The sequence below is a fragment of the Aristolochia californica genome, unplaced genomic scaffold, assembly GCF_029961685.1.
Source record: "Aristolochia californica isolate CCGP_79_NKW_82.1479 unplaced genomic scaffold, dmAriCali1.0.hap1 SCAF_9, whole genome shotgun sequence".
Classification (NCBI taxonomy): Eukaryota; Viridiplantae; Streptophyta; class Magnoliopsida; order Piperales; family Aristolochiaceae; genus Aristolochia; species Aristolochia californica.
The window spans coordinates 31,694,467-31,718,227 of NW_027182290.1; the positions used below are offsets into that span (position 1 = coordinate 31,694,467).

Here is a 23,761-nt window from a genome sequence, read left to right on the forward strand (position 1 = left end):
GAAACCATTTTTTTAAATATTTACCCATATAAATAATTCAAAAAAAAATCAACGTGTCATTATAATATTTCCTGTGGGCTTAGATTATAACACATGCGATTTATGTCTTTTTATAATGGGACCCACAAAATTTATTTGTAAAGGAATATTCTAGGCCTGTGGGTAACTAGATTTTTTTTTAAAGTATTTCTTTGCCATCTTGATTAATTATTTTAATATAACATTTACCCTGTGGGGTTAAATTATTATATCTTCATGATAAATCACAATTTTTTATGTCATTAACTTTATGTGACTAAACTTAATGTCACTAGATATTTTCGTAATAAAAAATGTTGTGGCAATTACTCAATTATTTAAATGTATTCAAAAAATATGACATAAAAAATAATTGACTAAAATTGATGTCAATTATTAATTCATTTTATTTAGGTTAACTTAAAATATACATAAACCTAAATAAAAAAATTCAGAATTAAAAAATTAACAAAATATGTACAGTAACTATATGTGCATGCACAATTATGTAATTCATATGAATTATAGGAGAAATTGCATTGGGAGACTAGTTTTATCGAGTTGGAACGGTTGAGTCGGGCCGACTCAACCTGTCCAAGTCTCTGAGTTGCCGACTTGTTATTTAAATCATACAATCATATGATTCAAAAAAATTATTTTTTTTATTTTCTGGGGGTCGTCTTCAACCTCCAGCCACGTGTAGGGGGGAGTTTGATGGTGGCCACCGTTGACCCCCCGCCACACATCGGCTTCCCGTTGAAAGTAGGCCTACGTCGTCGACGGCCAGGGAGCACTGCCCTTTTGCTATAGAGGCACGAGAACCTTTGCCGGCCTCCATCAACAACTCAACGCTGTCTTATGACAGCGTCACCGGCCGATGTGCGGTGCCAACACATGATTCTCATGCGTGAATTGTTGGAATTGGCTTAAAGACAGACAACCAATTCCAACACTCCCCCGCACGTGCGACACTCACAACACGGGACAACCCCCACAAATCGGGGGACCAAATTCTTCAACACAGATATTGGGGGCAGCTGGATTCGAACACACGACCGACCTGTTCTGATACTATATTGAAACTAATTGTTCTAAAAGATCGAACTTTTAGAGAAGGCGCAATGTGGATATTAAAGACAAGCAACCAATTCCAACATGAACCGTCGGCTGACACGCGCTGAGAACACCGTCAATGCTCTAGCGATCAAATGGCTCCGTCGGGATTGCCGGAGAATGCATAAACCGGTGCTCCTGAACAGGTTTCGCTCTTCCAAGAGTCTTCCTAATGCCGGCGCTTTCAATGCCGGTGGGCTTCGCAGCGCCCATGTGCGTAGACACTGACGCTCTGTCGCCGATGGCAACGTCCAACTGACTTCTATGGAGATCAATGTAAGCAATTTACTGCAGTTTTAAGCAAGTTAGGGATGATTCAGCTTCCCAATTTGCTCATACGTTAATGAAAATATCTTACTTTGTTGGCGAAGCTGTGATGGTGAGGTACGACTGAGGGTGGGTAGTCTTCTTCCTCTCCGATGGAACTGAATCCTTTCTCTGAAACTGACTCTAATTCTGCAAACCCTCGGCATGAAATGTTCCGATCCGCATCCGTCCGCAAACCTGATGCTACGCCCACTGCCGACGCTCCCCCGGTACAGTAGGATGTGGTTAGCAATTCAATTATTTTAGATGATGCATGAAATGGTCTGACAGTAGGATGTGGTTAGCAATTCGTGTTGGCTGATGCAAAGTCACCCACATGCAATTAGCCATGTTTGAAAGCCTTATTCCAGTGACGGGGTTTGTCTTATTAAGAGAGTAAAATATGGGACACGACGGCCGTGGCCCGCCCGTGTGCCTGCCTGCCTGCTTGTGACCTACACATGACACAATGGTAGTTCCCGTCAATTCAATTACCGTGTCTTCTCGCCTTTTTTACGCTTGTCGGTGCGTCCAAAGGCGAAACTCCCTGGCTCATTATTGGCGTACAGGGTACCGAATTAGTAGCATACGCCACGCGGTGTTACCTGAACCTCGACCAATTTCACGCAGTGCACACACTACGCACCGTGGCGCGTTTTAAAGTGTACCTTTGTAGTTTAATCGGGATGCTCTCGAGAGCTAATAAACGATAGAAAAAAAGTCACAGCTCATCGGAGAGACAGAGAGAGCGCTCGGCAATTGTGTGTGAGAGTTCGTGGTATCGGCGAATCGAGATCCAAATGCCGGGTATTCTCGGATCCGTGGACGTGTGAAAGAAGGGGCGAGTGATTCGGTAACCTAAGAATTTCTTTCTTTTGAACGTCTCAATGCGCTTTTTATACTTGCCCAGACACTTACAGATTAGAAAACTGGATGGTCGCGGATGTTCTTTACGTACATTTACTTGCAAAGGTTTCTCTGAATACTCGTTATTTGAGATCTAACTGGTGAAACAGTTCTTATGAAGGATTTGTCTACATAAATCCATTTCTTGTATTTCTGAATCTATATCCTTATTTTTCGAGAACTTTATGCTCTGATCTCTGGAAATTTAGTCTTTTTTTTTATGGATTTGATTTTTTTTTTTGGAGTGGGTGGACGACTCTTTTGTAGAACCGTCGAGTGTTTACCGCTTCAGCTTCATCCTATCGTTTCTGTTTTTTTTTTTCTTTCTGTTTAGTGTATAGAACCCTAATTTTCTACTTTTCTAATAAAGACGTTTTGTTACTAAATCTAAAAAGTTTTTCTGTTTATTCGTTTCCTTCACATCTTTTATGCCAAATGAAGAAATACATAACACTTCTCATTTTTTGGAGCTGCTTCTTTTCAGAACTGATTCAATCACGGTTTCAGAAACTGCTTTCTGGCGTCCTTTAACTTCACAACGTAGAAAGGATGTTTGGTCGACAACCTCTTAACAGATCCGGAAGTTTCCGAGCTGAGAACCTTGGACAAAATGCGATGGCCATGATTGGAAATCTCTGTTTCACACTCTTTGTCTTAGGAGTGTTAATTTTTACCATCATTGCTGCAACATACCAGCCCGAAGATCCTCTCTTCCACCCCTCAACCAAGCTCACCACCTTCCTCACGTCCACCTCCAATGCCACCTTTCGATCTGATGAAACCGTCCTCAAGACTGGTGAAGACTTTATGACTTCAAACCAATCTGCATTTGGAACATTCATAAACGTTACTGATGTTGCACTTAGTGATTTATCTGTGCCCACAGCTCTTGCCTCCGACTGTGAAGTAAATAGTAGAATAGACTGTGCAGATCCTGAAGTTTTCCATTTAATGATGAGATCTGCCATAGAGAAATTCAAAGACATTCACTTCTATAGATTTGGCAAATCTGTTCCCGGTTCAGATGATAGTACGTGTGATTTGGCATGGCGCTTTAGACCTAAGGAAGGTAAAACAGCTTCATTTTACAAGGACTACCGGAGGTTTGTTTTATCTAGGTCAGATAACTGCACCTACTCAGTAATTTCTATTGGGGATTACCATTCTGGTGTTAATGCAAGGAAAAAAAGAAAGAATCAGAAACCAGGGTTTGAACCCGCTGCCAAGGGTACCGTAGTTCCTGGTCCTTCTGTACAAGTAATTGGTGAAGCTGTTAATGATTCACTTCCACAAGTGGTATCGGAAGGAAAGTTCAGTAGTGGCCACTACTTGATGTACGCGGGTGGAGGTGATCGCTGCAAGAGCATGAATCATTACATATGGAGTTTCTTGTGTGCATTGGGTGAGGCCCAGTACCTTAATCGGACTCTAGTTATGGATTTGAGTATTTGTTTGTCCTCAATGTACACTTCATCAAATCAGAATGAGGAAGGGAAGGATTTCAGGTTCTATTTTGATTTTGAGCATTTGAAGGAGTCAGCTTCCGTGTTGGACCAGAGTCAATTTTGGACAGATTGGGGGAAGTGGCAGAAGAAAGATGGTTTAGCTCTTCACCTTGTTGAGGACTTCAAGGTCACTCCAATGAAGCTATTCGATGTGAAGGATGCATTAATTATGAGGAAGTTTGGTTCAGTGGAGCCTGATAACTACTGGTACCGGGTGTGTGAGGGTGAGGCTGAGTCTGTTATTCAACGCCCTTGGCACCTTCTTTGGAAATCCAGACGATTGATGGACATAGTGTCTGCAATATCTGCAAGGTTGAATTGGGATTTTGACTCTGTTCATGTTGTGAGAGGGGAGAAGGCAAAGAACACTGAGCTCTGGCCTAATCTGGCCTTGGACACATCTCCTGCAAATCTTCTCTCTACGCTGCGTGAGAAGATTGATGAAGGGAGGCACCTATACATTGCAACTAACGAACCTGACATACCATTCTTTGATCCTTTGAAAGATAAGTATACTACCCACTTTCTTCAGGACTACCGAGATCTCTGGGACGAGAACAGTGAGTGGTACATGGATACGAAGAAGCTTAATAATGGAGTTCCAGTGGAATTTGATGGGTACATGAGTGTGGAGGTTGACACTGAGGTGTTCTTGAGAGGGAAAAAGCAGATTGAAACATTCAATGATCTCACATCTGACTGCAAGGATGGGATCAATACCTGCCGCTCATCCTCTTGATCTAAACGAAGGTTTGAAGTTTTGTGGAATGGCTTACATTTTCATTTGTATTGTAGCTGCAATCTTTGTTGTTCAAAGTGATAGCTTACATCTCATTTTATGGGGCTTTACAATATAGGTAGGACTGCTGAGTATGTATTAATGTACGTGTAGGTATTTGTACTGTTGTCTTCTCAGCGTTTTGCATGAGCATGTTGTACTAGTTACAAAAGGATCATTTCGTAATGTTTGATTACACTGCTGTTAATGCAACCAATGAGATTAGTTGACTATACTGTTAATGAGCTTGTACTTGCAACTACTTCATTTTAATTTGGGTGTTTGACCATTCTAAACCACTCCTCTTCTTCAGTTTTTTTTTTTTGGTTCATATGTTCTTCGATTACTTCTTTTGTGTTTGCACATAATGTCAATTCTCAGTATCCTGCTTTTAGAAAGGAAAAAAAAATAGTGTTAAAGGAAAAAGTAGTGTGAGTAGACCTTCATGGCATGCAGATAAAGGATAATGCCCTTCACACATTGTACCATCTCAATAATTTATTGAGCTCTGGGTATCTCACTGACTGGTAGTGATAATAAACGAAAATTCAAAATTTGTGTTTGAAGCCCTAAATTAAAGACTTACAAAGGAAAACACTTGGCCTTTATTTCTTTAGTACTAATATAGTATAAAGTAAATACGATAACTGGAAGAAATTTGGTCTTCGGTGCTTTTTCTCGTGATGAACAGGTCACCAAATTGCATGCAGTGAGCAATTTAACATTATGGCGGGAACGAGGGCAGCATCGATGCAGAGTGACGTTTAGTTGCATTTTATTTTCTACGAGTTGTTTGAGACCTGATAGTATTCAAAGAGAGGCTGCAAGGTAAGTTTTTGGAAGTCCATTGACAATGTGAGCCGCCATAGTGGGAAAACTTTTCTGTTCTGGTATGGAAGCGAATCCTTTTCTGAAGAAAATAGTTCTGAGAAGTTTATGAGGGAAGGAATTCTGTTTTTTATCAAAATATATTTTCATGGAAGACCATTGTGTCGTCCTTATGAGAAAACCATTCAGAGGAAGTAGATCACCCTTGGCCAAGTGTCCACTAACGGGAACTTAGTTTGCTTTCCATGATAACTGGTATCAGCTTCTGATGGAGTTTGTTCAGCATCATCCGCCCAGTCAAAGCAACAAGCTGAATATTTAACAATCCTCCCCTTCCTTTCTATAAGAGAAACAGATTTTTCTCTGTTTCTCTCTCCTCTCAAGTCACAAGTCCTTGACCGAGTACCACGCATGTAATTTCATTCGGGAAGTTGAGATATCGTTATAAATAGAATTCCGCAATTTTATCGTTCAGAAATAAGGTAATTTCTACGTGCGAGCCCATTCTGTTCTAGTGGGGTTTGGTTTCAAATCTAAGGCAATAACCGTAAACAGTTTATTTAATTGTGGTTCAGAAAGAAGGAAAAAGTTGAATAGATGGATACCTAGTTTTAAATTTTAAACTGGTATCTTATTTTATTCTGGATGATGCTAAATCTAACGTTAAATTAATTGCCAGGTCTCCTTAGAATCCTGTTTGAAATTTCTGCAGTTAAGATTATGGTTGAGTTGGATCATCTTCTTCAGAACGAATCCGAGCAGAAGGGTATTGTGGTTATCATGAGAAAGGCGAGGCGTCAATGGTTCAGAAGAACGAAACGGCTGAGTTTGGTAGCCAACTGCGCCCTTGCTTCGTCACAATATCCGCACCCGCCAAAATTCGAAAAATTGAAAATAACGAAAAGGGAAGCATCAACCGTCTCTTGCTCGTTTCCTTCGGATAAAGTCCCTCTGGGTTTTGCTTTTTATTCGATTTCTTTCGTCGGGGAGATTTGGAGTTGAAGATCTGTTGCTCTCAATATCGTTTACTTCGCCAGTAAATTAATCAGCCATGGCGGGTTAGGCCAACGGTTAGTTTCTGGTCATTCTCTTACATTTGAAGCAAAGCTGTTGGATTTCTGGTCGCCGTCTAACCCAACTCTACCTTCTTTCTTCCCCTCTGATCCATCTCCTCCGCCAACCCGACTTCGTGATGACAGTCCAAATTGTTTAAGTCCTCGATCGTAGTTCGATCAGTAGCAGACTACATGTTTGACGGTTATCCTCTGTGTTTAATCGTCTTGTTTGCTCAGGTTTCATGGATGAAGCTCATGTGACCATTGTGCTGTAAATTCAGTCATTCTGCAACAGCACGAAAGGTATCTGTTAATGTTTCTTCCCTCGTCAGCACTTTAATTTCATGTTTTGTATCTTTTAGAGCTGGAGTCAGTGGGCTTTCCAATCATCAGTCTGTGAATGCTGAGGCGTTCCCCACTGATGTTTCAGCAAGATTGCAAGCTGCGGAATCTCCATTAGAGCTTTCCCATTATGAAGAATTCTCGGTGCCGTAAATTGAGAATTTTGAGGAACTTATTTGTATCCTTCTTAGTTGGTGGCGGATATTACAGAGTTTGAGAGATCACCTCCCAGTTTAGAATCTAATGGGCACTCGCTCTCATATTGCATCGCACTTCACACGTAACTTCGACGATCCTGTTTCAAATGCATCAAATTCTGGGGTCAATGAAGATGATCGTGGTACAAATCAAGACGTGTCCACTCGCACTCCGCCATTGTCAATAATGACGAGGACTGCGATGAGAATTTCAAGGACCAGATGGTTTAGCTTCTTGAGAAGGGTTTTCCTGTACCAGAACGGATCACGGTCCGACTTGGGTTCGAATCCTTTCAATTCAAGTGCCTGGATTGCGTTGGAATTCATTGTTTTGGTTGTTCAGATAAGCGCGATAACATTCGTTTTGTCAATCTCCAACAATGAAAAGCCAGTGTGGCCGCTAAGGATTTGGGTCGTAGGCTATGATGTTGGAAGCCTGCTTAGTCTTCCTCTTCTGTACTGGAGATTTCTCCATCGTTATGTGACTCAAGGGAATGGTCTCCATTTTGGCGACATCGAACAACAAAGAAATGGCGAAGAGTCCAGGTAAATATGCTGTAAATTGAGTTCGAAATGATTCAACAGCGGTGTGTACCATGTAACTGCTTCTTCAGTTAATTTCTCAAACGCTTGATCGATCTTCTTTGTGACAGGAATTCGCATCTGATGAACAAATCCAGGACTTTCCTTGAACTCTTCTTTGCGATATGGTTTGTGATGGGTAACGTTTGGGTGTTTGATTCCCGTGTTCAAAATTATGATCAAGCTCCAAAGCTGCATATACTCTGCACCTCCCTTCTGGCATGGAATGCTATTAGCTACTCGTTTCCTTTCCTACTGTTTCTCTTGCTCTGCTGCCTCGTTCCGATGATCAGTAATATGCTTGGATACAACATGAACTTGGGCTCTGTAGATCGGGGTGCGTCAGATGATCAACTTTCTTGCCTTCCCAAATGGAAATTCAAAGAAGTTTCTGATGAAAATTCAGTGAGTTCCCTTTTCTTCTGTGCGAACTAAAGTCACTGCCCGCCATTTGAATTGTGCTTTACCTTCATCAACTTCATTAGACTGATTTGATTCGTTTCTGCTTCGTGTTTGACTCCGCAGGAATGTTGTATTTGTCTAGCCAGATACAGAGACAAGGAAGAAGTGAGGCAGTTGCCATGCTCACATCTGTTTCACCTAAGATGTGTCGATCAGTGGCTGAGGATCATATCTTGCTGTCCTCTTTGCAAACAGGAAATTGAGAAATGCTAAGATACTGCACCATCGTCTCTACCAGTACGCTCCTGTAACATTGAGTGAATTGTTTCCTTGCCTGTCAATGAGATTACTAAACATTGTAAGGCAAAGCCCAAAACCAAGATTTTCCTCTGAACCTCTTTTGCAGCTGCCAGGTTGACATCAAGAATAGCTTTCTCTTGTGATGTCCCCTGAACAAGCATTCCATGGCCTCCCATTTGCATCAAGACAGAGGAAATTATGAGCAACTGTTAAAGCCATGCACAAATATTTCCTTCTTTTTCTTCTATTTTTTTAAAGGTTTGGAGAAGATACCCAATTTAAATCAAGATCATATATTTTACCACAAGTTATTGATTTCCGATCTTGATTTAGGTTTCTTGATTTTCCTCCCCTTTTATGAAACATAGGCAAAGGCATAACCACTATAAGATTCATTAAAGACACATTACCAACTATGTTTTCTTAGTCAGTCATCAACATGGCACAAAAAGTAAAGAGATTCAATATGGAAACAAGCTCTTCATGCATACTCTTAAGACCACACTAACCAAAATAGCTTCAAAGCCAATTACGGTCCCATCTACACCGTCATCTGCTGCAAGAGCAGTAGATTTTGCATGCTCCACTAGGGGTGGCTTCGAACCGAGCTGGCTCGTATTTGGCTCGGTTCGACTCGTTATATATCGAGCTCGAGCCGAACTCGAACTCAGAAATGGGCTCGTTTAGGTTAACGAGCCGAGCTCGAGTAGAGCCAGGTTTGGCTCGCGAGCCGACTCGTTAATTTAACGAGTGGCGGGATGGGGCAAATTTTCAGGAGTCTCGCACTCTCTCTCCCGAATTTTTTTTTTCCGGTCTCTCTCCTTCCCTTGCTCTCTCCTCCTTCCCTTCTCTCTTCTTCCTCTGAAATTCCCTCTCACGGCCTCCATCTCCCTTCTCCCTCTCGTCGCCGGTGCCCCTTCCGCCGCCGCACCAAATCCTTCCCCCCGCTCATCGCCTTCTCTGCCTCTCATCGTCGTCGTCGTCGACTCCTGTAATGTCACCCTCGCCTCGTCGTACCCCAACTAGAGCGGCTGCTATGGATCTTCTCCCGTCGTCGTCACCCCCTACCACCGTCTGCTGCCGCCGTCAAATCAGCCGGCCATCGATCTCGCTGGAACGGGAACGCCCGGATACCTAAAGTTCGGAGACCTAAGTTGAGGGGGGGAGATTATTTTCCCCCCTCGACGTGCCATCCTGCACAGCGTGCGAACTCGCACGTGTGGTTTTTATAAAAAAAAAAAAATGGCAAATTCTATTCTAAGCCTGTTTTTCCTCTGGACAATGCAATAATACGTAAAAATATAGTGTGTTAAAGTTAGCATTTGATCAAATTTTCATGTTTATTTTTTTATTTTTTTATTTTTTATAATTAATCATGTACACAGTTAATTGGCTCACGTAATTATTGTATTATTGTATAATAAACTACAATCATTAAATACTGTAATTCTAATTTAATTAATTAATATATTAATTTATTTTAATTATACATTAAATTACTTATTTGTGTTGTAATCATGTTTGTTTTACCTAATTGGGGGTTTAAATATTATGTTAATTAAGTATACTATTATAAGTTACTTATTTTCTTGTTTTTTATATTTTTCTTATTTTGGGGCACTAACACTAGAAACTGTTTTCCAATGTATATGAACTCATCCTCACTAACACCAAGTTTGAAATTGAATTTCATGTAGAGGAATTAAATAAATTTGAAGCAGGAGATGAAGATGAACTTCAAATTTTAAGTTTGTTGACTAACCCCCTTATAATTCTCATATCCACAGTAGCTTGGAAGTCATTATTTAGTGCTGGTGGTAGAGTAATAGACTCGTATCGTTCTTCCTTGGTATCAAATATATTTCAAACTTTGATTTGCGACAGTGGTTGGGTTCAGACTCTTCACGGTATAAAGAAAAATCAAAAGGTGAATTTCTTTGATTAATTATTTATTACGATATTTTTTAGTTTTATTTATTAAAATTTTGTTTTATGATTACAACCTGAGAAGAAGAGTGCAGAGATAATGCTACCAGCTACATGATTTTTAATGTTTTTCTCATCATGGTAATTTTAATATTTTTAACAACATTAAGTAACTACTAGTGGAATAGTATTTTTTTATCTGACAATAACTAATTTTAATTTTTGTTTTTGTCACAGGTGAAGATTTTGCTCAAGCAAGGACGTATATTATTTTCTAGCATGAAGAGAAATAAGTATAGTTTGTAAATTTATAATGGATTTATAGTTTTTATTTGGGTGATTGTAAATTGATAGTGATATTTTATTTAATTTTGTTGTGTTTGATTATTATATGAAATTTATTTATAATATTATGCCGTGTATGGAGTGTTTAGACTATTTTATGGAATGTATAAACAATTTTATGGAGTATTTATGCAGGTATTATGTATGTTGATTATGCCCAATTTTAAATAGAGGACATGTCAAATTTTATACATGTATTATATATATAGATTATGTTTAATTTTAAGTAGAGGTTATGCCCAATCTTATACATGTATTATATATATAGGTTATGCCCACTTTTATGTAAAATGTATGTATAATTTTATATATATTTTATTTAATATATATTTTTTGAAAAATTTTAAATGTATGTTGAGGCTCGAGTTTGGCTCGAAGCTCGGTTCGAACTCGGTGGGCTCGAGCTTGATAATAATTTTAGGCTCGGCTTGAAGCTCGGCTCGAAATATTTAAATCAAGCTCGGCTCGAACATAGGCAGGTTCGGGTTTGGCTCGGCTCGGCTCGATGCTACCCCTATGCTCCACTATGTATTTCCAAGTCGAAAGCAAGCCATCAAGGTCCTTGTGCAACGTTTTTGCAATGCCTCTTTAGTTGGTCTGCTCAACACCAATAATCTTTTTTGACACCCCTATTCTATTACATCGAGTTCTCATAACCTGTAATCCAAAAGGATATTTATCTTGGTTATTTCAATTTTTTTCCTATAAAAGTGGTAATATATTAAGCAAGAGAAATATTACATAATAAGAGGGTCTCCTGTTAGGGAGTGAGGTCCCGTGTTTAGCTAGACCGTCTGCCAAAGAAATGGCTGAACAAGGAACATGAGACCAGGTACAAGTAAGGTTGGCAACGAAGTCAGAAATACAGTGATAAATATGCTAGTGTCTCCAAGGTGGAGTAACACCAGTGGATGACCAGTGGGTGACAACATTGGAATCACCTTCAGCAATGAGGGGGCATCGAAGATGTTTGCGAAGGGTAGCTAGCCCATGGTATGAGGTTAGGAGTTCAGTAGCAGTAGAATCCGAATCGCCCAACGGGCCAGCATAGAAGAACGAAATATTACCATAGGCATCTTGATAATGCCTCCAAACCCAACCAGGCACGGGTTTCCCCGAGTACTTCCATCAAAGTTTAGCTTAAAAACCCCTTGGGGAGGGGGCACAAGCTGGTGGGCGGTGGCTTCCTACCATTTGAGCCATGCATCGCCAATTAAATCTCAAAGAGTTACCGTTGAAGGTGTTGAAGATGTCCTTTGTGTGAAGTCATGCAGAAATATGCCCAACAATCGAATCAATGATATCATCAGTTGAGTGAAATTTTTATCTAAACTACTTGTTGTTCCTCTCTTGCCAAAGCAGCCAAGGAATGTGTCCAAGGCAGGTAGAGGCCAACATGCGATCCAGCTTGGTCATGGAGATATGTTGGAAGAATTGACAAACATAAGATAATTGCTCAGGCATACAAAAAGTAATGCCAATGCGCAGTAAGATCTAGGACCAGACTTTCTAAGAGAAATGGCAGTGTATGAGTAGGTGCGGGATAGTTTCATCAGCCTAGAAGACAAAGGTTGTAGGGAGCAGAATTTACTCTTTTTCTAAGATTATCCATCGTGAGAATCCGGCCAATGAGAATCCGGCCATGGAGAGCACACAAAAGAAAGTGTTAAAAAATACATCTAGGGGTATTTTGGTTATTTTACCACTTTAGTGGTTAAGTTTCTTTATGCAATCTTGTTCTACATGTTAAATTATATCAGTGGTTAAATTTTCATATATATTGGATGTGTAGTTAGGGAGATATAAGGAGATTAAGGTTTACTAAGTGTGTAGGGGTATTTTTTATAATTTATAACTCACAACACTTATTTAAGAAATCTGGGAATTCATACATAATTCCTAATGAAGTCTTCTAGGCTTTTTAGAAATTTATTTTTCTCCTTTCTCATTTTTCTCACAATTTTCTCTTCCTTCACCCAAATCTGGATTTTTACATGGTATCAGAGCAGTAGATCGTTGCTGGGATCATTTTACTGCAGATTATTGCCATTTTTTAAGAGGAAGACCTGCTAGAAGGAGAAAAACTACAAGGTTTTGATGCTAGTTGATCAAAGTTAAACATTCTTCTTCTTTTCTCTACCATAATCTTAAGGTTACTAGTCTTTATGAATCCTTGAAGGACTCTCTACACTTTGATTGCCCTAATTGGATTTTTTTAGATCAGTGTCACCCAACTGTTTTGGATGCCAGCATCATCACCCAATTGATGATGTCAACCCTAATTGTTACCACTTTTGCATGATATTGGTTAAAGTAGTTGTGAATTATCGGTTATTAGATTGTTGAAGTGCATATATCCTATTGTTTTGCCCTAACCCTAATTTTGTGAGTGAGGCCCACCTTGGCGATAAATATGAAAATTGTTTGGAAGCTTAAATTGGTTATTTTGTGATTAAATATCAGTATTATGGTTGAGACAAGAGAAGTTTATACCCCAACTAGAGTAAATTTTGGGTTTGATAGAAATGATACTATCATGATTACTTTGAAAAATTGACATGACCTAATTATCTTAATTGGGCTAATTCAATAAAAAAATGTATCTTAAGGGAAGAAAGAAGTTGAAGTTTATCCAAGATGATCTTCCAATGCCTCCAGATGATGATTGGGAGGTAGAGGATGGTCAGGTTACAACCTGAATTATCAATAGTACTGATTCTACTCTTAGAAATCAGGTTATGAATTGTGAGACAACAAATGTTATAGCTGTCTCTAGAATCTTATATGCACAAGAGAGTAATCTCTCTCGAATTTATGAGTTGTATACAAATTTTTTAGGGTTGAAAAAAGGATATCGAACTGTTACATAATATTATAGTGTATTCCTTGGCATATGGCAGGATATCAATGTATATCATTAGTTTTGTATGGATGAAAATGAGTTGAAAAAACAACAAAATCAGTTGTTTGTTGCAAAAAAATTGGATGGTTTGGGTGTTGAATTTGATGTTATTAAAACTCAGGTGTTAGTTTCAGATGAAATCCCTACTCTCTCTACCTCTTTTAATCGGATTATGAGGATTGAGAAAACTATTGTACCTAGAACAGGTAAATGAGGTAAGATAATGGAAGTCAATGCTCTTAATGCTTCCAACACTACATCAACCCCTACAGATTCCTCTAGAGGTAGAGGTAGAGGCAAAGTAGAGAGGGCCTATGCAGAGGTAGAGAACGTGGTGATGGTAAGTCAGAAAGGAAGTATGTTCATCGTGGCAAAAATAATCATTATTCTGACATATATTGGGATAAATTTGGGAAACCTGCATGAACTAATTCTACAACTCGTGATAGTGGAAGTGGTTTAGATTCTTCTATGTCGGTTACACTGGGTGCTCCAAATAAGATGTAACAATTGATACAACAGTAGCAGCCGATTGTTCAACGCATTGCCAGGATCTTTGTTACTTCAACCTTAGTATTTGTAGTTCATCCTTCCATACCAGTTCCTACTTCTACCAGTGTTGACTCAAGTATGACAGTTTATCATATTCACTTGTAACCACCATCTTGGGTTCTTGACTCGGGATCCTCTAGACACATATCAGGTATATTGTGATTCTTTTCCGATTTAAAAGAGCCTCCGTGTGATAAACAAATTAATCTTGAAGATGGTTCTACCTCTCTTGTTCAAGGAGTAGGCAATGTTACTCCTGCTTCATTTTTTTTCTTCAGTTAACGCTTTTTGTTCCCAAGTGTCCTCTAAATTTTTTGTCGGTTAGTCAACTAGCCAAATCAATGAGTTGTTACTCAGATTTTATTCTACTTATTGTGTTTTTCAGGATCTGGCGATAAGGAAAACAATTGGTTTCACTCGTACTAGAGATGGATTATACTAATCGATAAAATAATATTTAGGCATTACACACAAATTCTCCTCTATAATGGTATTTACGGTTAGGTCAACCATATTCTCTTTTAAAAAACCCCCACTGGCTTTAAGGATTGCCTATCGTATTAAATTTCCAAATCAGTTTGGTAGGGAAGGCCCACGTGGTTGGCCATCATTGATGGGGTATAAATACCCCCCATGCTTTGGGAGTTTCATAAAAGCTTGGAGCATCTCGTGGAGTTACAATGGATACCAAGGGGTACCTTCCAGCAATATAATCGCGGAGATTCTGTTTTTTAATGCCACAAACGAGAATCTCGGCCGACCTTTATGAACGTGACCGTTCGCATTTTTTTATATCTTTAAATTAAAATTAGAGAATTTCAGCGACGAATATTGATTTTTTAAAAATAAAAAATGACATAAAATAAAATATTAAATATAATAAATGAATTAATATTAGTGTTAGATAAGACAACAAACCCCTCACCGTACGTATGACCATGCATGCATCACGAGTGCATGACATGACACGAAATTACAATATAACCCATTGGTTTTTCATCTGACAGCAGCCAGTAAATGGCGTCAAAGTTGGACTTGAAAAAACGGTAGATTCTGTTCTACGCATCTAATCGGTAATATTCCACGCCTCTTTCGGACTTGTTGCAGATGCAAATCAATTAAAATTCTCTCGCAGGCGCCTAAGTTGAAACCTGGTTAAAAATTTCACGGGATGCGTCCTCCCGGCTGGTCGTGGAAGACAGTCAACTTTCGCCTGCGTTTGGCAACTTTTTTGCTCGGGCTGGCGGCTCTATTTTGTTTCCATGTGGACAAGCCTTTATTAACTCTAATTAGGTAATGAGAATAATGATAAATTTACCCTTTTTATTAATATTTTATTTATTTATTTATAATTAAAATGAGTTAAAAACAGTTTTAGTAAGTTTAAACTTTTAATTTTTTAAGTATTTCAAAAGAATTTTAATTTAAGACTCTTGAAGATAAAGCACGAGTAAAAAAGCTGATTGGCATTTCCGTAATTATATGCTAGCCTCCGGTAACCCGGTCACGGGATTTCATTTTGGATAGAAGCCTTGAGTTTTTGTTTTTTTTTGGCAGGGAAATAAAAAGAAAGAAAAAAACAGCGCGTACAACACTCTCCCGGCCGAACTTGCCGCTGTCCGTTCAACCTGACTCCTCTCCCTCTCTATAAATACGTCTGGAGCGTCCGGATCGGAGAGGGCCTTGCTGATCATCGCCATTACTCTCCCTCATTTACATCCTCTGCATCCCTTCGACATTTTCAGCCATGGCAGCGACCTCCAACGGCCAAACCGTCAATCTCCGTGATACGTTCGTCAGCGTGTACTCGCGTCTCAAATCCGAACTCCTTCAAGATCCGGCTTTCGAATCCACTGACGATTCTCGCCAATGGGTGGAGCGGGTGAGAGTTCTGGCATCTTATCCGTCTACATTTTCCCTTGATTTTACATTCTAAAAGATCTGAAGTTCCTCGGAATCGTGCATTTAGCAAAAGAGTTTTTTTTTTTTTGGTTTCCTTAAATGTTTTATCCTTCGTTTTGCTCAGTTACTTCAACATACCGTTTTTTTTTGTTGGTGCGTCCGACTGCCAATTTGTTTAGTTTCCTTTTTGAGTTATATCCTGCATCCATTAATTTGAATTCGTCTTGTGGTCGCAAAGATGTGACTGTTCGAACTTATCTCGTTTGGATTTATTGGCATATTTCCATTTTTTAAATTTGCTTATTTAAATTTGTTTTCGTTGTAGTTCATCATGGACTTCTTATCTTCTAAGTTGAAATGTTTTTTCTTTTGGTACGAACTTGCTTTCCTTGTTCGTGTTTTTCTTACTTTTATTCTTCTTATACGGAGTAGTTATTTTTCAGACAGGGCTCTTAAAACTCGGCGCATTTAAGGTTACTTGAGTTTGCTTTCCATGATCATATGTTAACATCTTTCAATAAATGTAACAATATGTTAAATTTGCCTATTTAAATCTGTTTTCGTTGTAGTTCATCATTGACTTCTTATCTTCTAAGTTGAAATGTTTCTTTCTTTTGGTACTAACTTGCTTTCTGTTTTTCATGTCTTTCTTAATTTGATTCTTCTTTTACGGAGTAGTTATTTTCGGAAAAGGTTCTTAAAACTCGGTGTATTTAAGTTTACTTAGTTTACTTTCCATGGTAGTATGTTAATATCTTTCAATAAATGTAACAATTTATTAAATTTACCTATTTAAATCTGTTTTCGTTGTAGTTCATCATTGACTTCTTATCTTCTAAGTTGAAATGTTTCTTTCTTTTGGTATGAACTTGCTTTCCTTTTTCATGTCTTTATTACTTTTATTTTTCTTTTACGGAGTAGTTATTTTCAAAAAAGGTTCTTAAAATTCGGTGTGTTTAAGTTTACTTGAGTTTCCTTACCATGATCGTATGTTAACATCTTTCAATAAATGTAACAATTTGTTAAATTTTCCTATTTACATATGTTTTCATTGTAGGTCATAATTGACTTCTTATCTTCTAAGTTGAAATGTTTCTTTCTTTTGGTTCGAACTTGCTTTCCTTTTTCATGTTTTTCTTACTTTTATTCTTTTTTTACGAAGTAGTTATTTTCAGAAAAGGTTCTTAAAACTCGTTGTATTTAAGTTTACTTGAGTTTCCTTTCCATGATCGTATGTTAACATCTTTCAATAAATGTAACAATTTATTAAATTTGCCCATTTAAATTTGTTTTCGTTGTAGTTCATCATTGACTTCTTATCTTCTAAGTTGAAATGTTTCTTTCTTTTGGTACGAACTTGCTTTCCTTTTTCATGTCTTTATTACTTTTATTCTTCTTTTACGGAGTAGTTATTTTCGGAAAAGGTTCTTAAAACTCGGCATATTTAAGTTTACTTGAGTTTCCTTTCCATGATTGTATGTGAACATCTTTTAATAAATGTAACAATTTGTAAATTTGCTTAATTAAGTTTGTTTTTGTTGTAGTTCATCATTGACTTCTTATTTTCTAAGTTGAAATGTTTCTTTCTTTTGGTACAAACTTGCTTTCCTTTTTCATGTCTTTATTACTTTTATTCTTCTTTTACGGAGTTGTTATTTTCGAAAAAGGTTCTTAAAATTCGGTGTATTTAAGTTTACTTGAGTTTCCTTACCATGATCGTATGTTAACATCTTTCAATAAATGTAACATTTTGTTAAATATGCGTATTTAAATCTGTTTTCATTGTAGTTCATCATTGACTGCTTATCTTCTAAGTTGAAATGTTTCTTTCTTTTGGTTCGAACTTGCTTTCCTTTTTCATGTCTTTCTTATTTTTATTCTTCTTTTACGGAGTAGTTATTTTCGGAAAAGGTTCTTAAAACTCAGTGTATTTAAGTTTTCTTGAGTTTCCTTTCCATGATCGTATGTTAACATTTTTCAATAAATGTAACAATTTATTAAATTTGCCTATTTAAATTTGTTTTCGTTGTAGTTCATCATTGACTTCTTATCTTCTAAGTTGAAATGTTTCTTTCTTTTGGTACGAACTTGCTTTTCTTTTTCATGTCTTTATTACTTTTATTCTTCTTTTACGGAGTAGTTATTTTCAGAAAAGGTTCTTAAAACTTGGCATATTTAAGTTTACTTGAGTTTCCTTTCCATGATTGTATGTTAACATCTTTCAATAAATGTATCAATTTGTAAATTTGCCTATTTAAATTTGTTTTTGTTGTAGTTCATCGTTGACTTCTTATTTTCTAAGTTGAAATGTTTCTTTCTTTTGGTACGAACTTGCTTTCCTTTTTTATGTCTTTCTTACTTTTATTTTTCTTTTACGGAGTAATTATGTTCCCAAAAAGGTTCTTAAAACTTGGTGTATTTTAGTTTACTTGAGTTTCCTTTCCATGAACGTATGTTAACATCTTTCAATAAATGTAATAATTTGTTAAATTTACCTATTAAATTTGTTTTCGTTGTGTTCATCATTGACTTTTTATTTTCTAAGTTGAAATGTTTCTTTCGTTTGGTAACGAACTTGCTTTATTTTTTCATGTCTTTCTGACTTTTATTTTTCTTTTTCGGAGTAGTTATTTTCTGAAAAGGTTCTTAAAACTTGGCGTATTTTAGTTTACTTGAGTTTCCTTTCCATGATCTTATGTTCACATCTTTCAATAAATGTAACAATTTGTAAAATTTGCTTATTTAATTTTTTTGTTGTGTAGATCATCATTGACTTCTTATCTTCTAAGTTGAAATGCTTCTTTCTTTTAGTACGAACTTGCTTTCCTTTTTCATATCTTTCTTACTTTTATTTTTCTTTTACGGAGTAGTTATTTTTGGAAAAAAGTTTTTAAAACTTGGCGTATTTTAGTTTACTTGAGTTTCCTTTCCATGATCGTATGTTAACATCTTTCAATAAATATAATAATTTGTTAAATTTGTTTTTGTTGTAGTTCATCATGGACTTCTTATCTTCTAAGTTGAAATGTTTCTTTCTTTTGGTATGAACTTACTTTCCTTTTTCATGTCTTTCTTTCTTTTATTTTTCTTTTACGGAGTAGTTATTTTCTGAAAAGGTTCTTAAAACTCGTATTTTAGTTTACTTGAGTATCCTTTCCATGACCGTATGTTAGCATCTTTCAATAAATGTAACAATTTCTTGTCAAATTTCAAATTTTGATGTATAATTATATTTGGATCATACAAATGAAGCAGCATACTTAACATCTCTGTCCAGACACAAATGCCCTGCTTTAAGTATTTCGCCGCATATGTTGGTTTTTGTTGAACTTTATGAAGGCTTTGTCATTAGCTAATCAATTTGTGCATATTTCCTTACACTTTAATTTGTTGTTGTTCACTGCAACTTCACATTCTTTCAATAAGAAAGCAGTATGCTTCAAAACTTTCAATCTACTCATGTGAGTTGATCATGTCTTTATTTGCTTTTACAGATGCTGGACTACAATGTGCCTGGAGGTGAGAATTTGGCCTTTTATCTGTCGTATTTTAATTTAAGCAATGTAGTCTGGTTGGTATTTACCATTTAGTGCGTCTATGATTTTATCCTCAAGCATGGATGTGTCTCTTGATGCCGATTTGTCTCTGGAAAGTATTGTTGAGACATTTCTGTCCTATTAAATTCTGTTTTATTTATGCTCTTGGCAGGGAAGCTCAACCGAGGACGCTCTGTGGTTGATAGCTACAGGTTATTACAGCAAGGAAAGACATTGGAAGAAAGTGAAATCTTCCTGGCTTGTGTGTTGGGATGGTGCATTGAATGGGTATGTGTGTGGATTTATTGAGATATATTTCATCATGGATAAACTCTTGGTTTTATTGATTTTTGTTTTCCATATGCACTTGCTGGCTTTTGCTACTGGAGAATCATTCCATGAGTCATCTCACCCTTCTGGCATAATTGTTTTTCATGTTAAAGGATGACATTTTTAATTGTGTATCCTTGTTGATCATGATGTTCCTTGCAGCTTCAAGCATATTTCCTTGTCCTTGATGATATTATGGATGGGTCTCATACACGGAGAGGACAACCTTGTTGGTTCAGACTGCCTAAGGTACGTCCTGCCATGGAGTTCTGTTTGTCTTTGACTTTGCCTTATTACTATTTATCGGCTCATCTCATAGTCATTTACGGTATGTTCGCATGTTCTGGTCTTTGGATTTCCATCAACAATTGTTCCTCCTGTCTCTGTGCCAAAAATAGGTTGCAGTTCCATTTGTATTTTACCTGTCATACTTCCTGTGCCATTTAAAATTTTAGAGAGTTAACTCTTATTTAATGTTCTGTGGGTTTTTGCTCTTCATGAATTTTTTACTTAGATTTAAAAAAAAAAAAAAAAAAAAAATCCTCTGTGGTAAACACAAGTTTCAAGTTTGATAAAATTGCTGCAGTTTGGTTTCTTAAAAAACATTTGCCAAAAAGTAAATGTGATAATGAGGCAATTATAGCAGCCTGTATTTCCAGATTGATATATGCACAACAAAAGGATTATTTAAGAATAGGCATTTTTAAAACTGACTCGTTCAGTCATCTTCTTCTGGTCAAGTAGAACATGGGAGGTCACAACCATTTTTATGACCCACCAGTTTGATATGCCACTGGCTTTTAACTTGTATGGAACGCTTATCACCAGGTTGGCTTGATCGCTACAAATGATGGGATTATACTTCGTAACCATATCCCAAGAATGCTCCAGAAACATTTCAGAGAGAAGCCATACTATGTTGATCTTTTGGATTTATTCAATGAGGTGGTTGTCTTCCCATAACATTAGTGTCCTTTTAGTTCACTTAGTTTTAAAATAAAATGAGCATGTTGTGGTTAATTTTATGTTATCACGTGTTATGCTTTTGCCAGGTTGAGTTTCAAACAGCATCAGGACAAATGCTGGATTTGATTACTACACATGAAGGAGAAAAGGATCTATCCAAGTACACGTTATCAGTGTATGTACAAAAGAAGTGCTGTAACACTGCACTATTGCTTGGTCCTCTGATGCATCGAACATCCTTCTGTTTCTATTTTCTATTACTCACTTGAATCCATCTCAGCTATAGTGTGATGCTTAGGTGATTTTGTCTATATTCAACATGAACATAGGGAGATAAGCCTAGGACTTACTGAGCAATGATTCAATTTGATTTGGAACTACTGTTAAGTAGTTTGTCATGTTCTTTCGATACTGTTGGTCTGTTTTATGACGTGCATATTGTGGCCTTTGAGATGTGTCTATAGTTTAACATGTGAATTCATTCTGAAAATGTTTTTGGAAATGCTGAGCATGGGCAGATTATACTGGTGCTCCTCTACTTGTATCTGATTTAGTTTTTTGACAATTATACAGCTTTTAATTCTTAATGTTGTATTGTAATGCAGTTATCGTCGCATTGTGCAATACAAAACTTCCTATTATTCATTCTACCTTCCAGTGAGTAAACCCTCTTTTTGTTATACTTTATTTTGAAATAACAACAAAACATGATAGCACACACACATGCTCTACACTCCATACCCCGGTGGGAGTTGAATCCAAGGCTTCACCCAAGAAATATCCCCTGCCCTCTTCCCCTGGCCATTGAGCCATAGGGCCAGTCTAAGTAATTTTTCAAATTTATAGGTGCTGTGGTTTCTACTTGATCATTACTGTTCATCATATTTGACTTGTTAGGTACATAATATATGCAATTTACAGAGTTGTCTGTGGACCTAACTTTTGTCTTGATGTAGATCCTTAATGCTACCAAATGGAGTGAATGAGTTGGTCAGGTTTACATAATTTGCAGTCTCATTTAGGCTGTTTATGGTTTCATAGAATGTGTCAAGAAAGAAAAGCAAAGAAGGTTTGTTTTCTCTTGTTTGTTTGAGTAGCAAAAAGCTAGAAGAATATGGGAGGGACATGTTTTGGTAGTGTAGATAGATAGTAGGAAAGAAAAGATGGGAAACTTCAATTTTACTATCGCTTACTACGCCCAGACAGCTAGCATTCAGTGAGGCTACCTTATTTACCACCCAGGCCAATTGCTCTCTGGATTGTATTCCCCAGCTTAGATCTAAAGTTTAAGGAGTGCAGAAGCCACAGCATTTTACTCAACTCATCTGTTGACAAATGGAGGAGGAGCTCTTGGTCGTTTTTTGGTGTCTTGTCAACAGTGCTCGTTTGCTAGTAATTGGAATTCAGTGGCCGGCATTTCTCTAGTTGTAATTTAAAACTGGAGAGCTTATTGGGATCTTCTTACTTCTTGAATCGCAAAAATTTACTTCAAATCCTTTATGGGCTATTAACTCAAATCTATAATATTTGTTGGCATAGGTTGCTTGTGCTCTGCTTATGTCAGGTGAGAATTTGAACAACTTCACGGAAGTGAAAAATATTTTGGTTGAGATGGGAACCTACTTCCAAGTTCAGGTAATTGTCAAGGAGACTAGTTTTCTTCTAGGTCATTTTCCATATTAGACTTCCTATTATGCATCTCAAAACCTCTCCTTTTTTTCTACTTAGGATGATTATTTGGATTGCTTTGGTACTCCAGAAGTTATTGGAAAGGTATGCATCCGTCCAAGTTACACTTTTCAATCTTGATTTTCTTCTTTTGTAAGGTGACTTGCTAATCTGGTTATGCCTTTTTTTTCTGTTATCAGATTGGAACTGATATTGAAGATTTTAAGTGCTCTTGGCTGGTGGTGCAAGCTCTTGATCGTGTCAATGAGGATCAGAAGAGCGTGTTATATGTATGATTTGCTTCCTTTTTTCAATCTTTATTTTGGTCCTTTTTTTTTCTTTCTGGGAAACTAGTGTAGTTTTTGCTGACCCATACAGTCTGTCATCAGGATAATTATGGGAAGCCAGATGCAGCCAATGTGGCTAAGGTGAAGGAACTGTACAAGGAACTCGATCTTCAGGTTAGGTTTCATTTATTTTCTTGTTAATTTACAATTTTCTATCTGAGGAAAAATTCATAATAAATTTTCAACATGTGCAGGCTGTTTTTGAGGAGTATGAGCACGCAAGCTATGAACATTTGATATCCTCAATTGAAGCCCAACCAAGTGCATTTGTTCAGGACGTCTTGAAAATTTTCTTGGGAAAGATTTACAAGAGACAGAAGTAGGACTGCTTTGAAATGGTGGAGTTGGAAGCGGTCTAGCTTTCAAAAGAGAAAAACGAAAGAAAAGTGAAGAAAAGAAAAGAAAAAGTTGTTGGAACTAGGATGTCCATTTCCATCTCTCTTAATTCTTTGTCTCTGGGTTTGATTTGAACGCCGTTTCTGTTTATCGTAGTAGTGGATATCCCGTTATGGGCAATTATGATCTTTGAAATAATTACTTTAATTAGAGTGTCGATCATAATCATTTGTAGCATGGGCAATCATTTTTGGCTCTTTGGACTGCTGCTTTCTTGGTTGACAACCTCCTTTCCTGGTTGGTCGATCTTTTAAATGGGAGATAAAGCTCATAAATCTCCTGTCTTATTTGTCTTTCCTGTCAGGAGTAGCGTGTTATTAGTCACAGATGGGTTGACAGGCCTACCAAACAACACATGAATCTCTCCCATCTACCACTAATCCAATCTGTATACCAAGTCTGGTTCTTTTGTCTTCACACACGCCACCACGAATCGGTCGTTACAAATAAATGAATTCGGTTTCGGCCACTCATCCTTTAACCTTTGTTAATACAGAAGGGACTCAGGTGAGTCTAATGAGTAAATAAAATTAATAATAAAATCTATTGAATGACTTGA

The 23,761-nt window shown here is 37.3% G+C and overlaps 3 protein-coding genes across 4 annotated transcripts; all 3 read left to right on the forward strand.

Annotated features, from left to right (window-relative positions):
• Positions 1-2,098: 2,098 nt before the first annotated feature.
• Positions 2,099-4,859, forward strand: LOC137941591 (uncharacterized). The gene is made up of 2 exons (XM_068787072.1): positions 2,099-2,290; positions 2,828-4,859. Exon 2 carries the CDS (start codon positions 2,893-2,895, stop codon positions 4,585-4,587), a length of 1,695 nt encoding a protein of 564 aa, XP_068643173.1. The 5' UTR covers positions 2,099-2,290; positions 2,828-2,892; the 3' UTR covers positions 4,588-4,859.
• A 1,805-nt stretch (positions 4,860-6,664) lies between these two features.
• Positions 6,665-8,579, forward strand: LOC137941846 (E3 ubiquitin-protein ligase At4g11680-like). 2 transcript variants are annotated; one of them, XM_068787444.1, is made up of 4 exons: positions 6,665-6,812; positions 6,940-7,594; positions 7,702-8,035; positions 8,156-8,579. In XM_068787444.1, the coding sequence occupies exons 2-4, from the start codon at positions 7,095-7,097 to the stop codon at positions 8,303-8,305; spliced, it is 984 nt and encodes a 327-aa protein (XP_068643545.1). In that variant the 5' UTR covers positions 6,665-6,812; positions 6,940-7,094; the 3' UTR covers positions 8,306-8,579. The 2 variants fall into 2 exon arrangements, with proteins under 2 accessions (XP_068643545.1, XP_068643544.1); XM_068787443.1 differs by having other exon boundaries at positions 6,665-7,594.
• A 7,040-nt stretch (positions 8,580-15,619) lies between these two features.
• On the forward strand, positions 15,620-23,487 carry LOC137941309 (farnesyl pyrophosphate synthase 1-like). The gene is made up of 12 exons (XM_068786659.1): positions 15,620-15,939; positions 19,454-19,478; positions 19,668-19,783; positions 19,988-20,074; positions 20,654-20,770; positions 20,878-20,966; positions 21,397-21,448; positions 22,331-22,426; positions 22,520-22,564; positions 22,660-22,749; positions 22,849-22,920; positions 23,001-23,487. The coding sequence occupies exons 1-12, from the start codon at positions 15,805-15,807 to the stop codon at positions 23,127-23,129; spliced, it is 1,053 nt and encodes a 350-aa protein (XP_068642760.1). The 5' UTR covers positions 15,620-15,804; the 3' UTR covers positions 23,130-23,487.
• Positions 23,488-23,761: the final 274 nt, after the last annotated feature.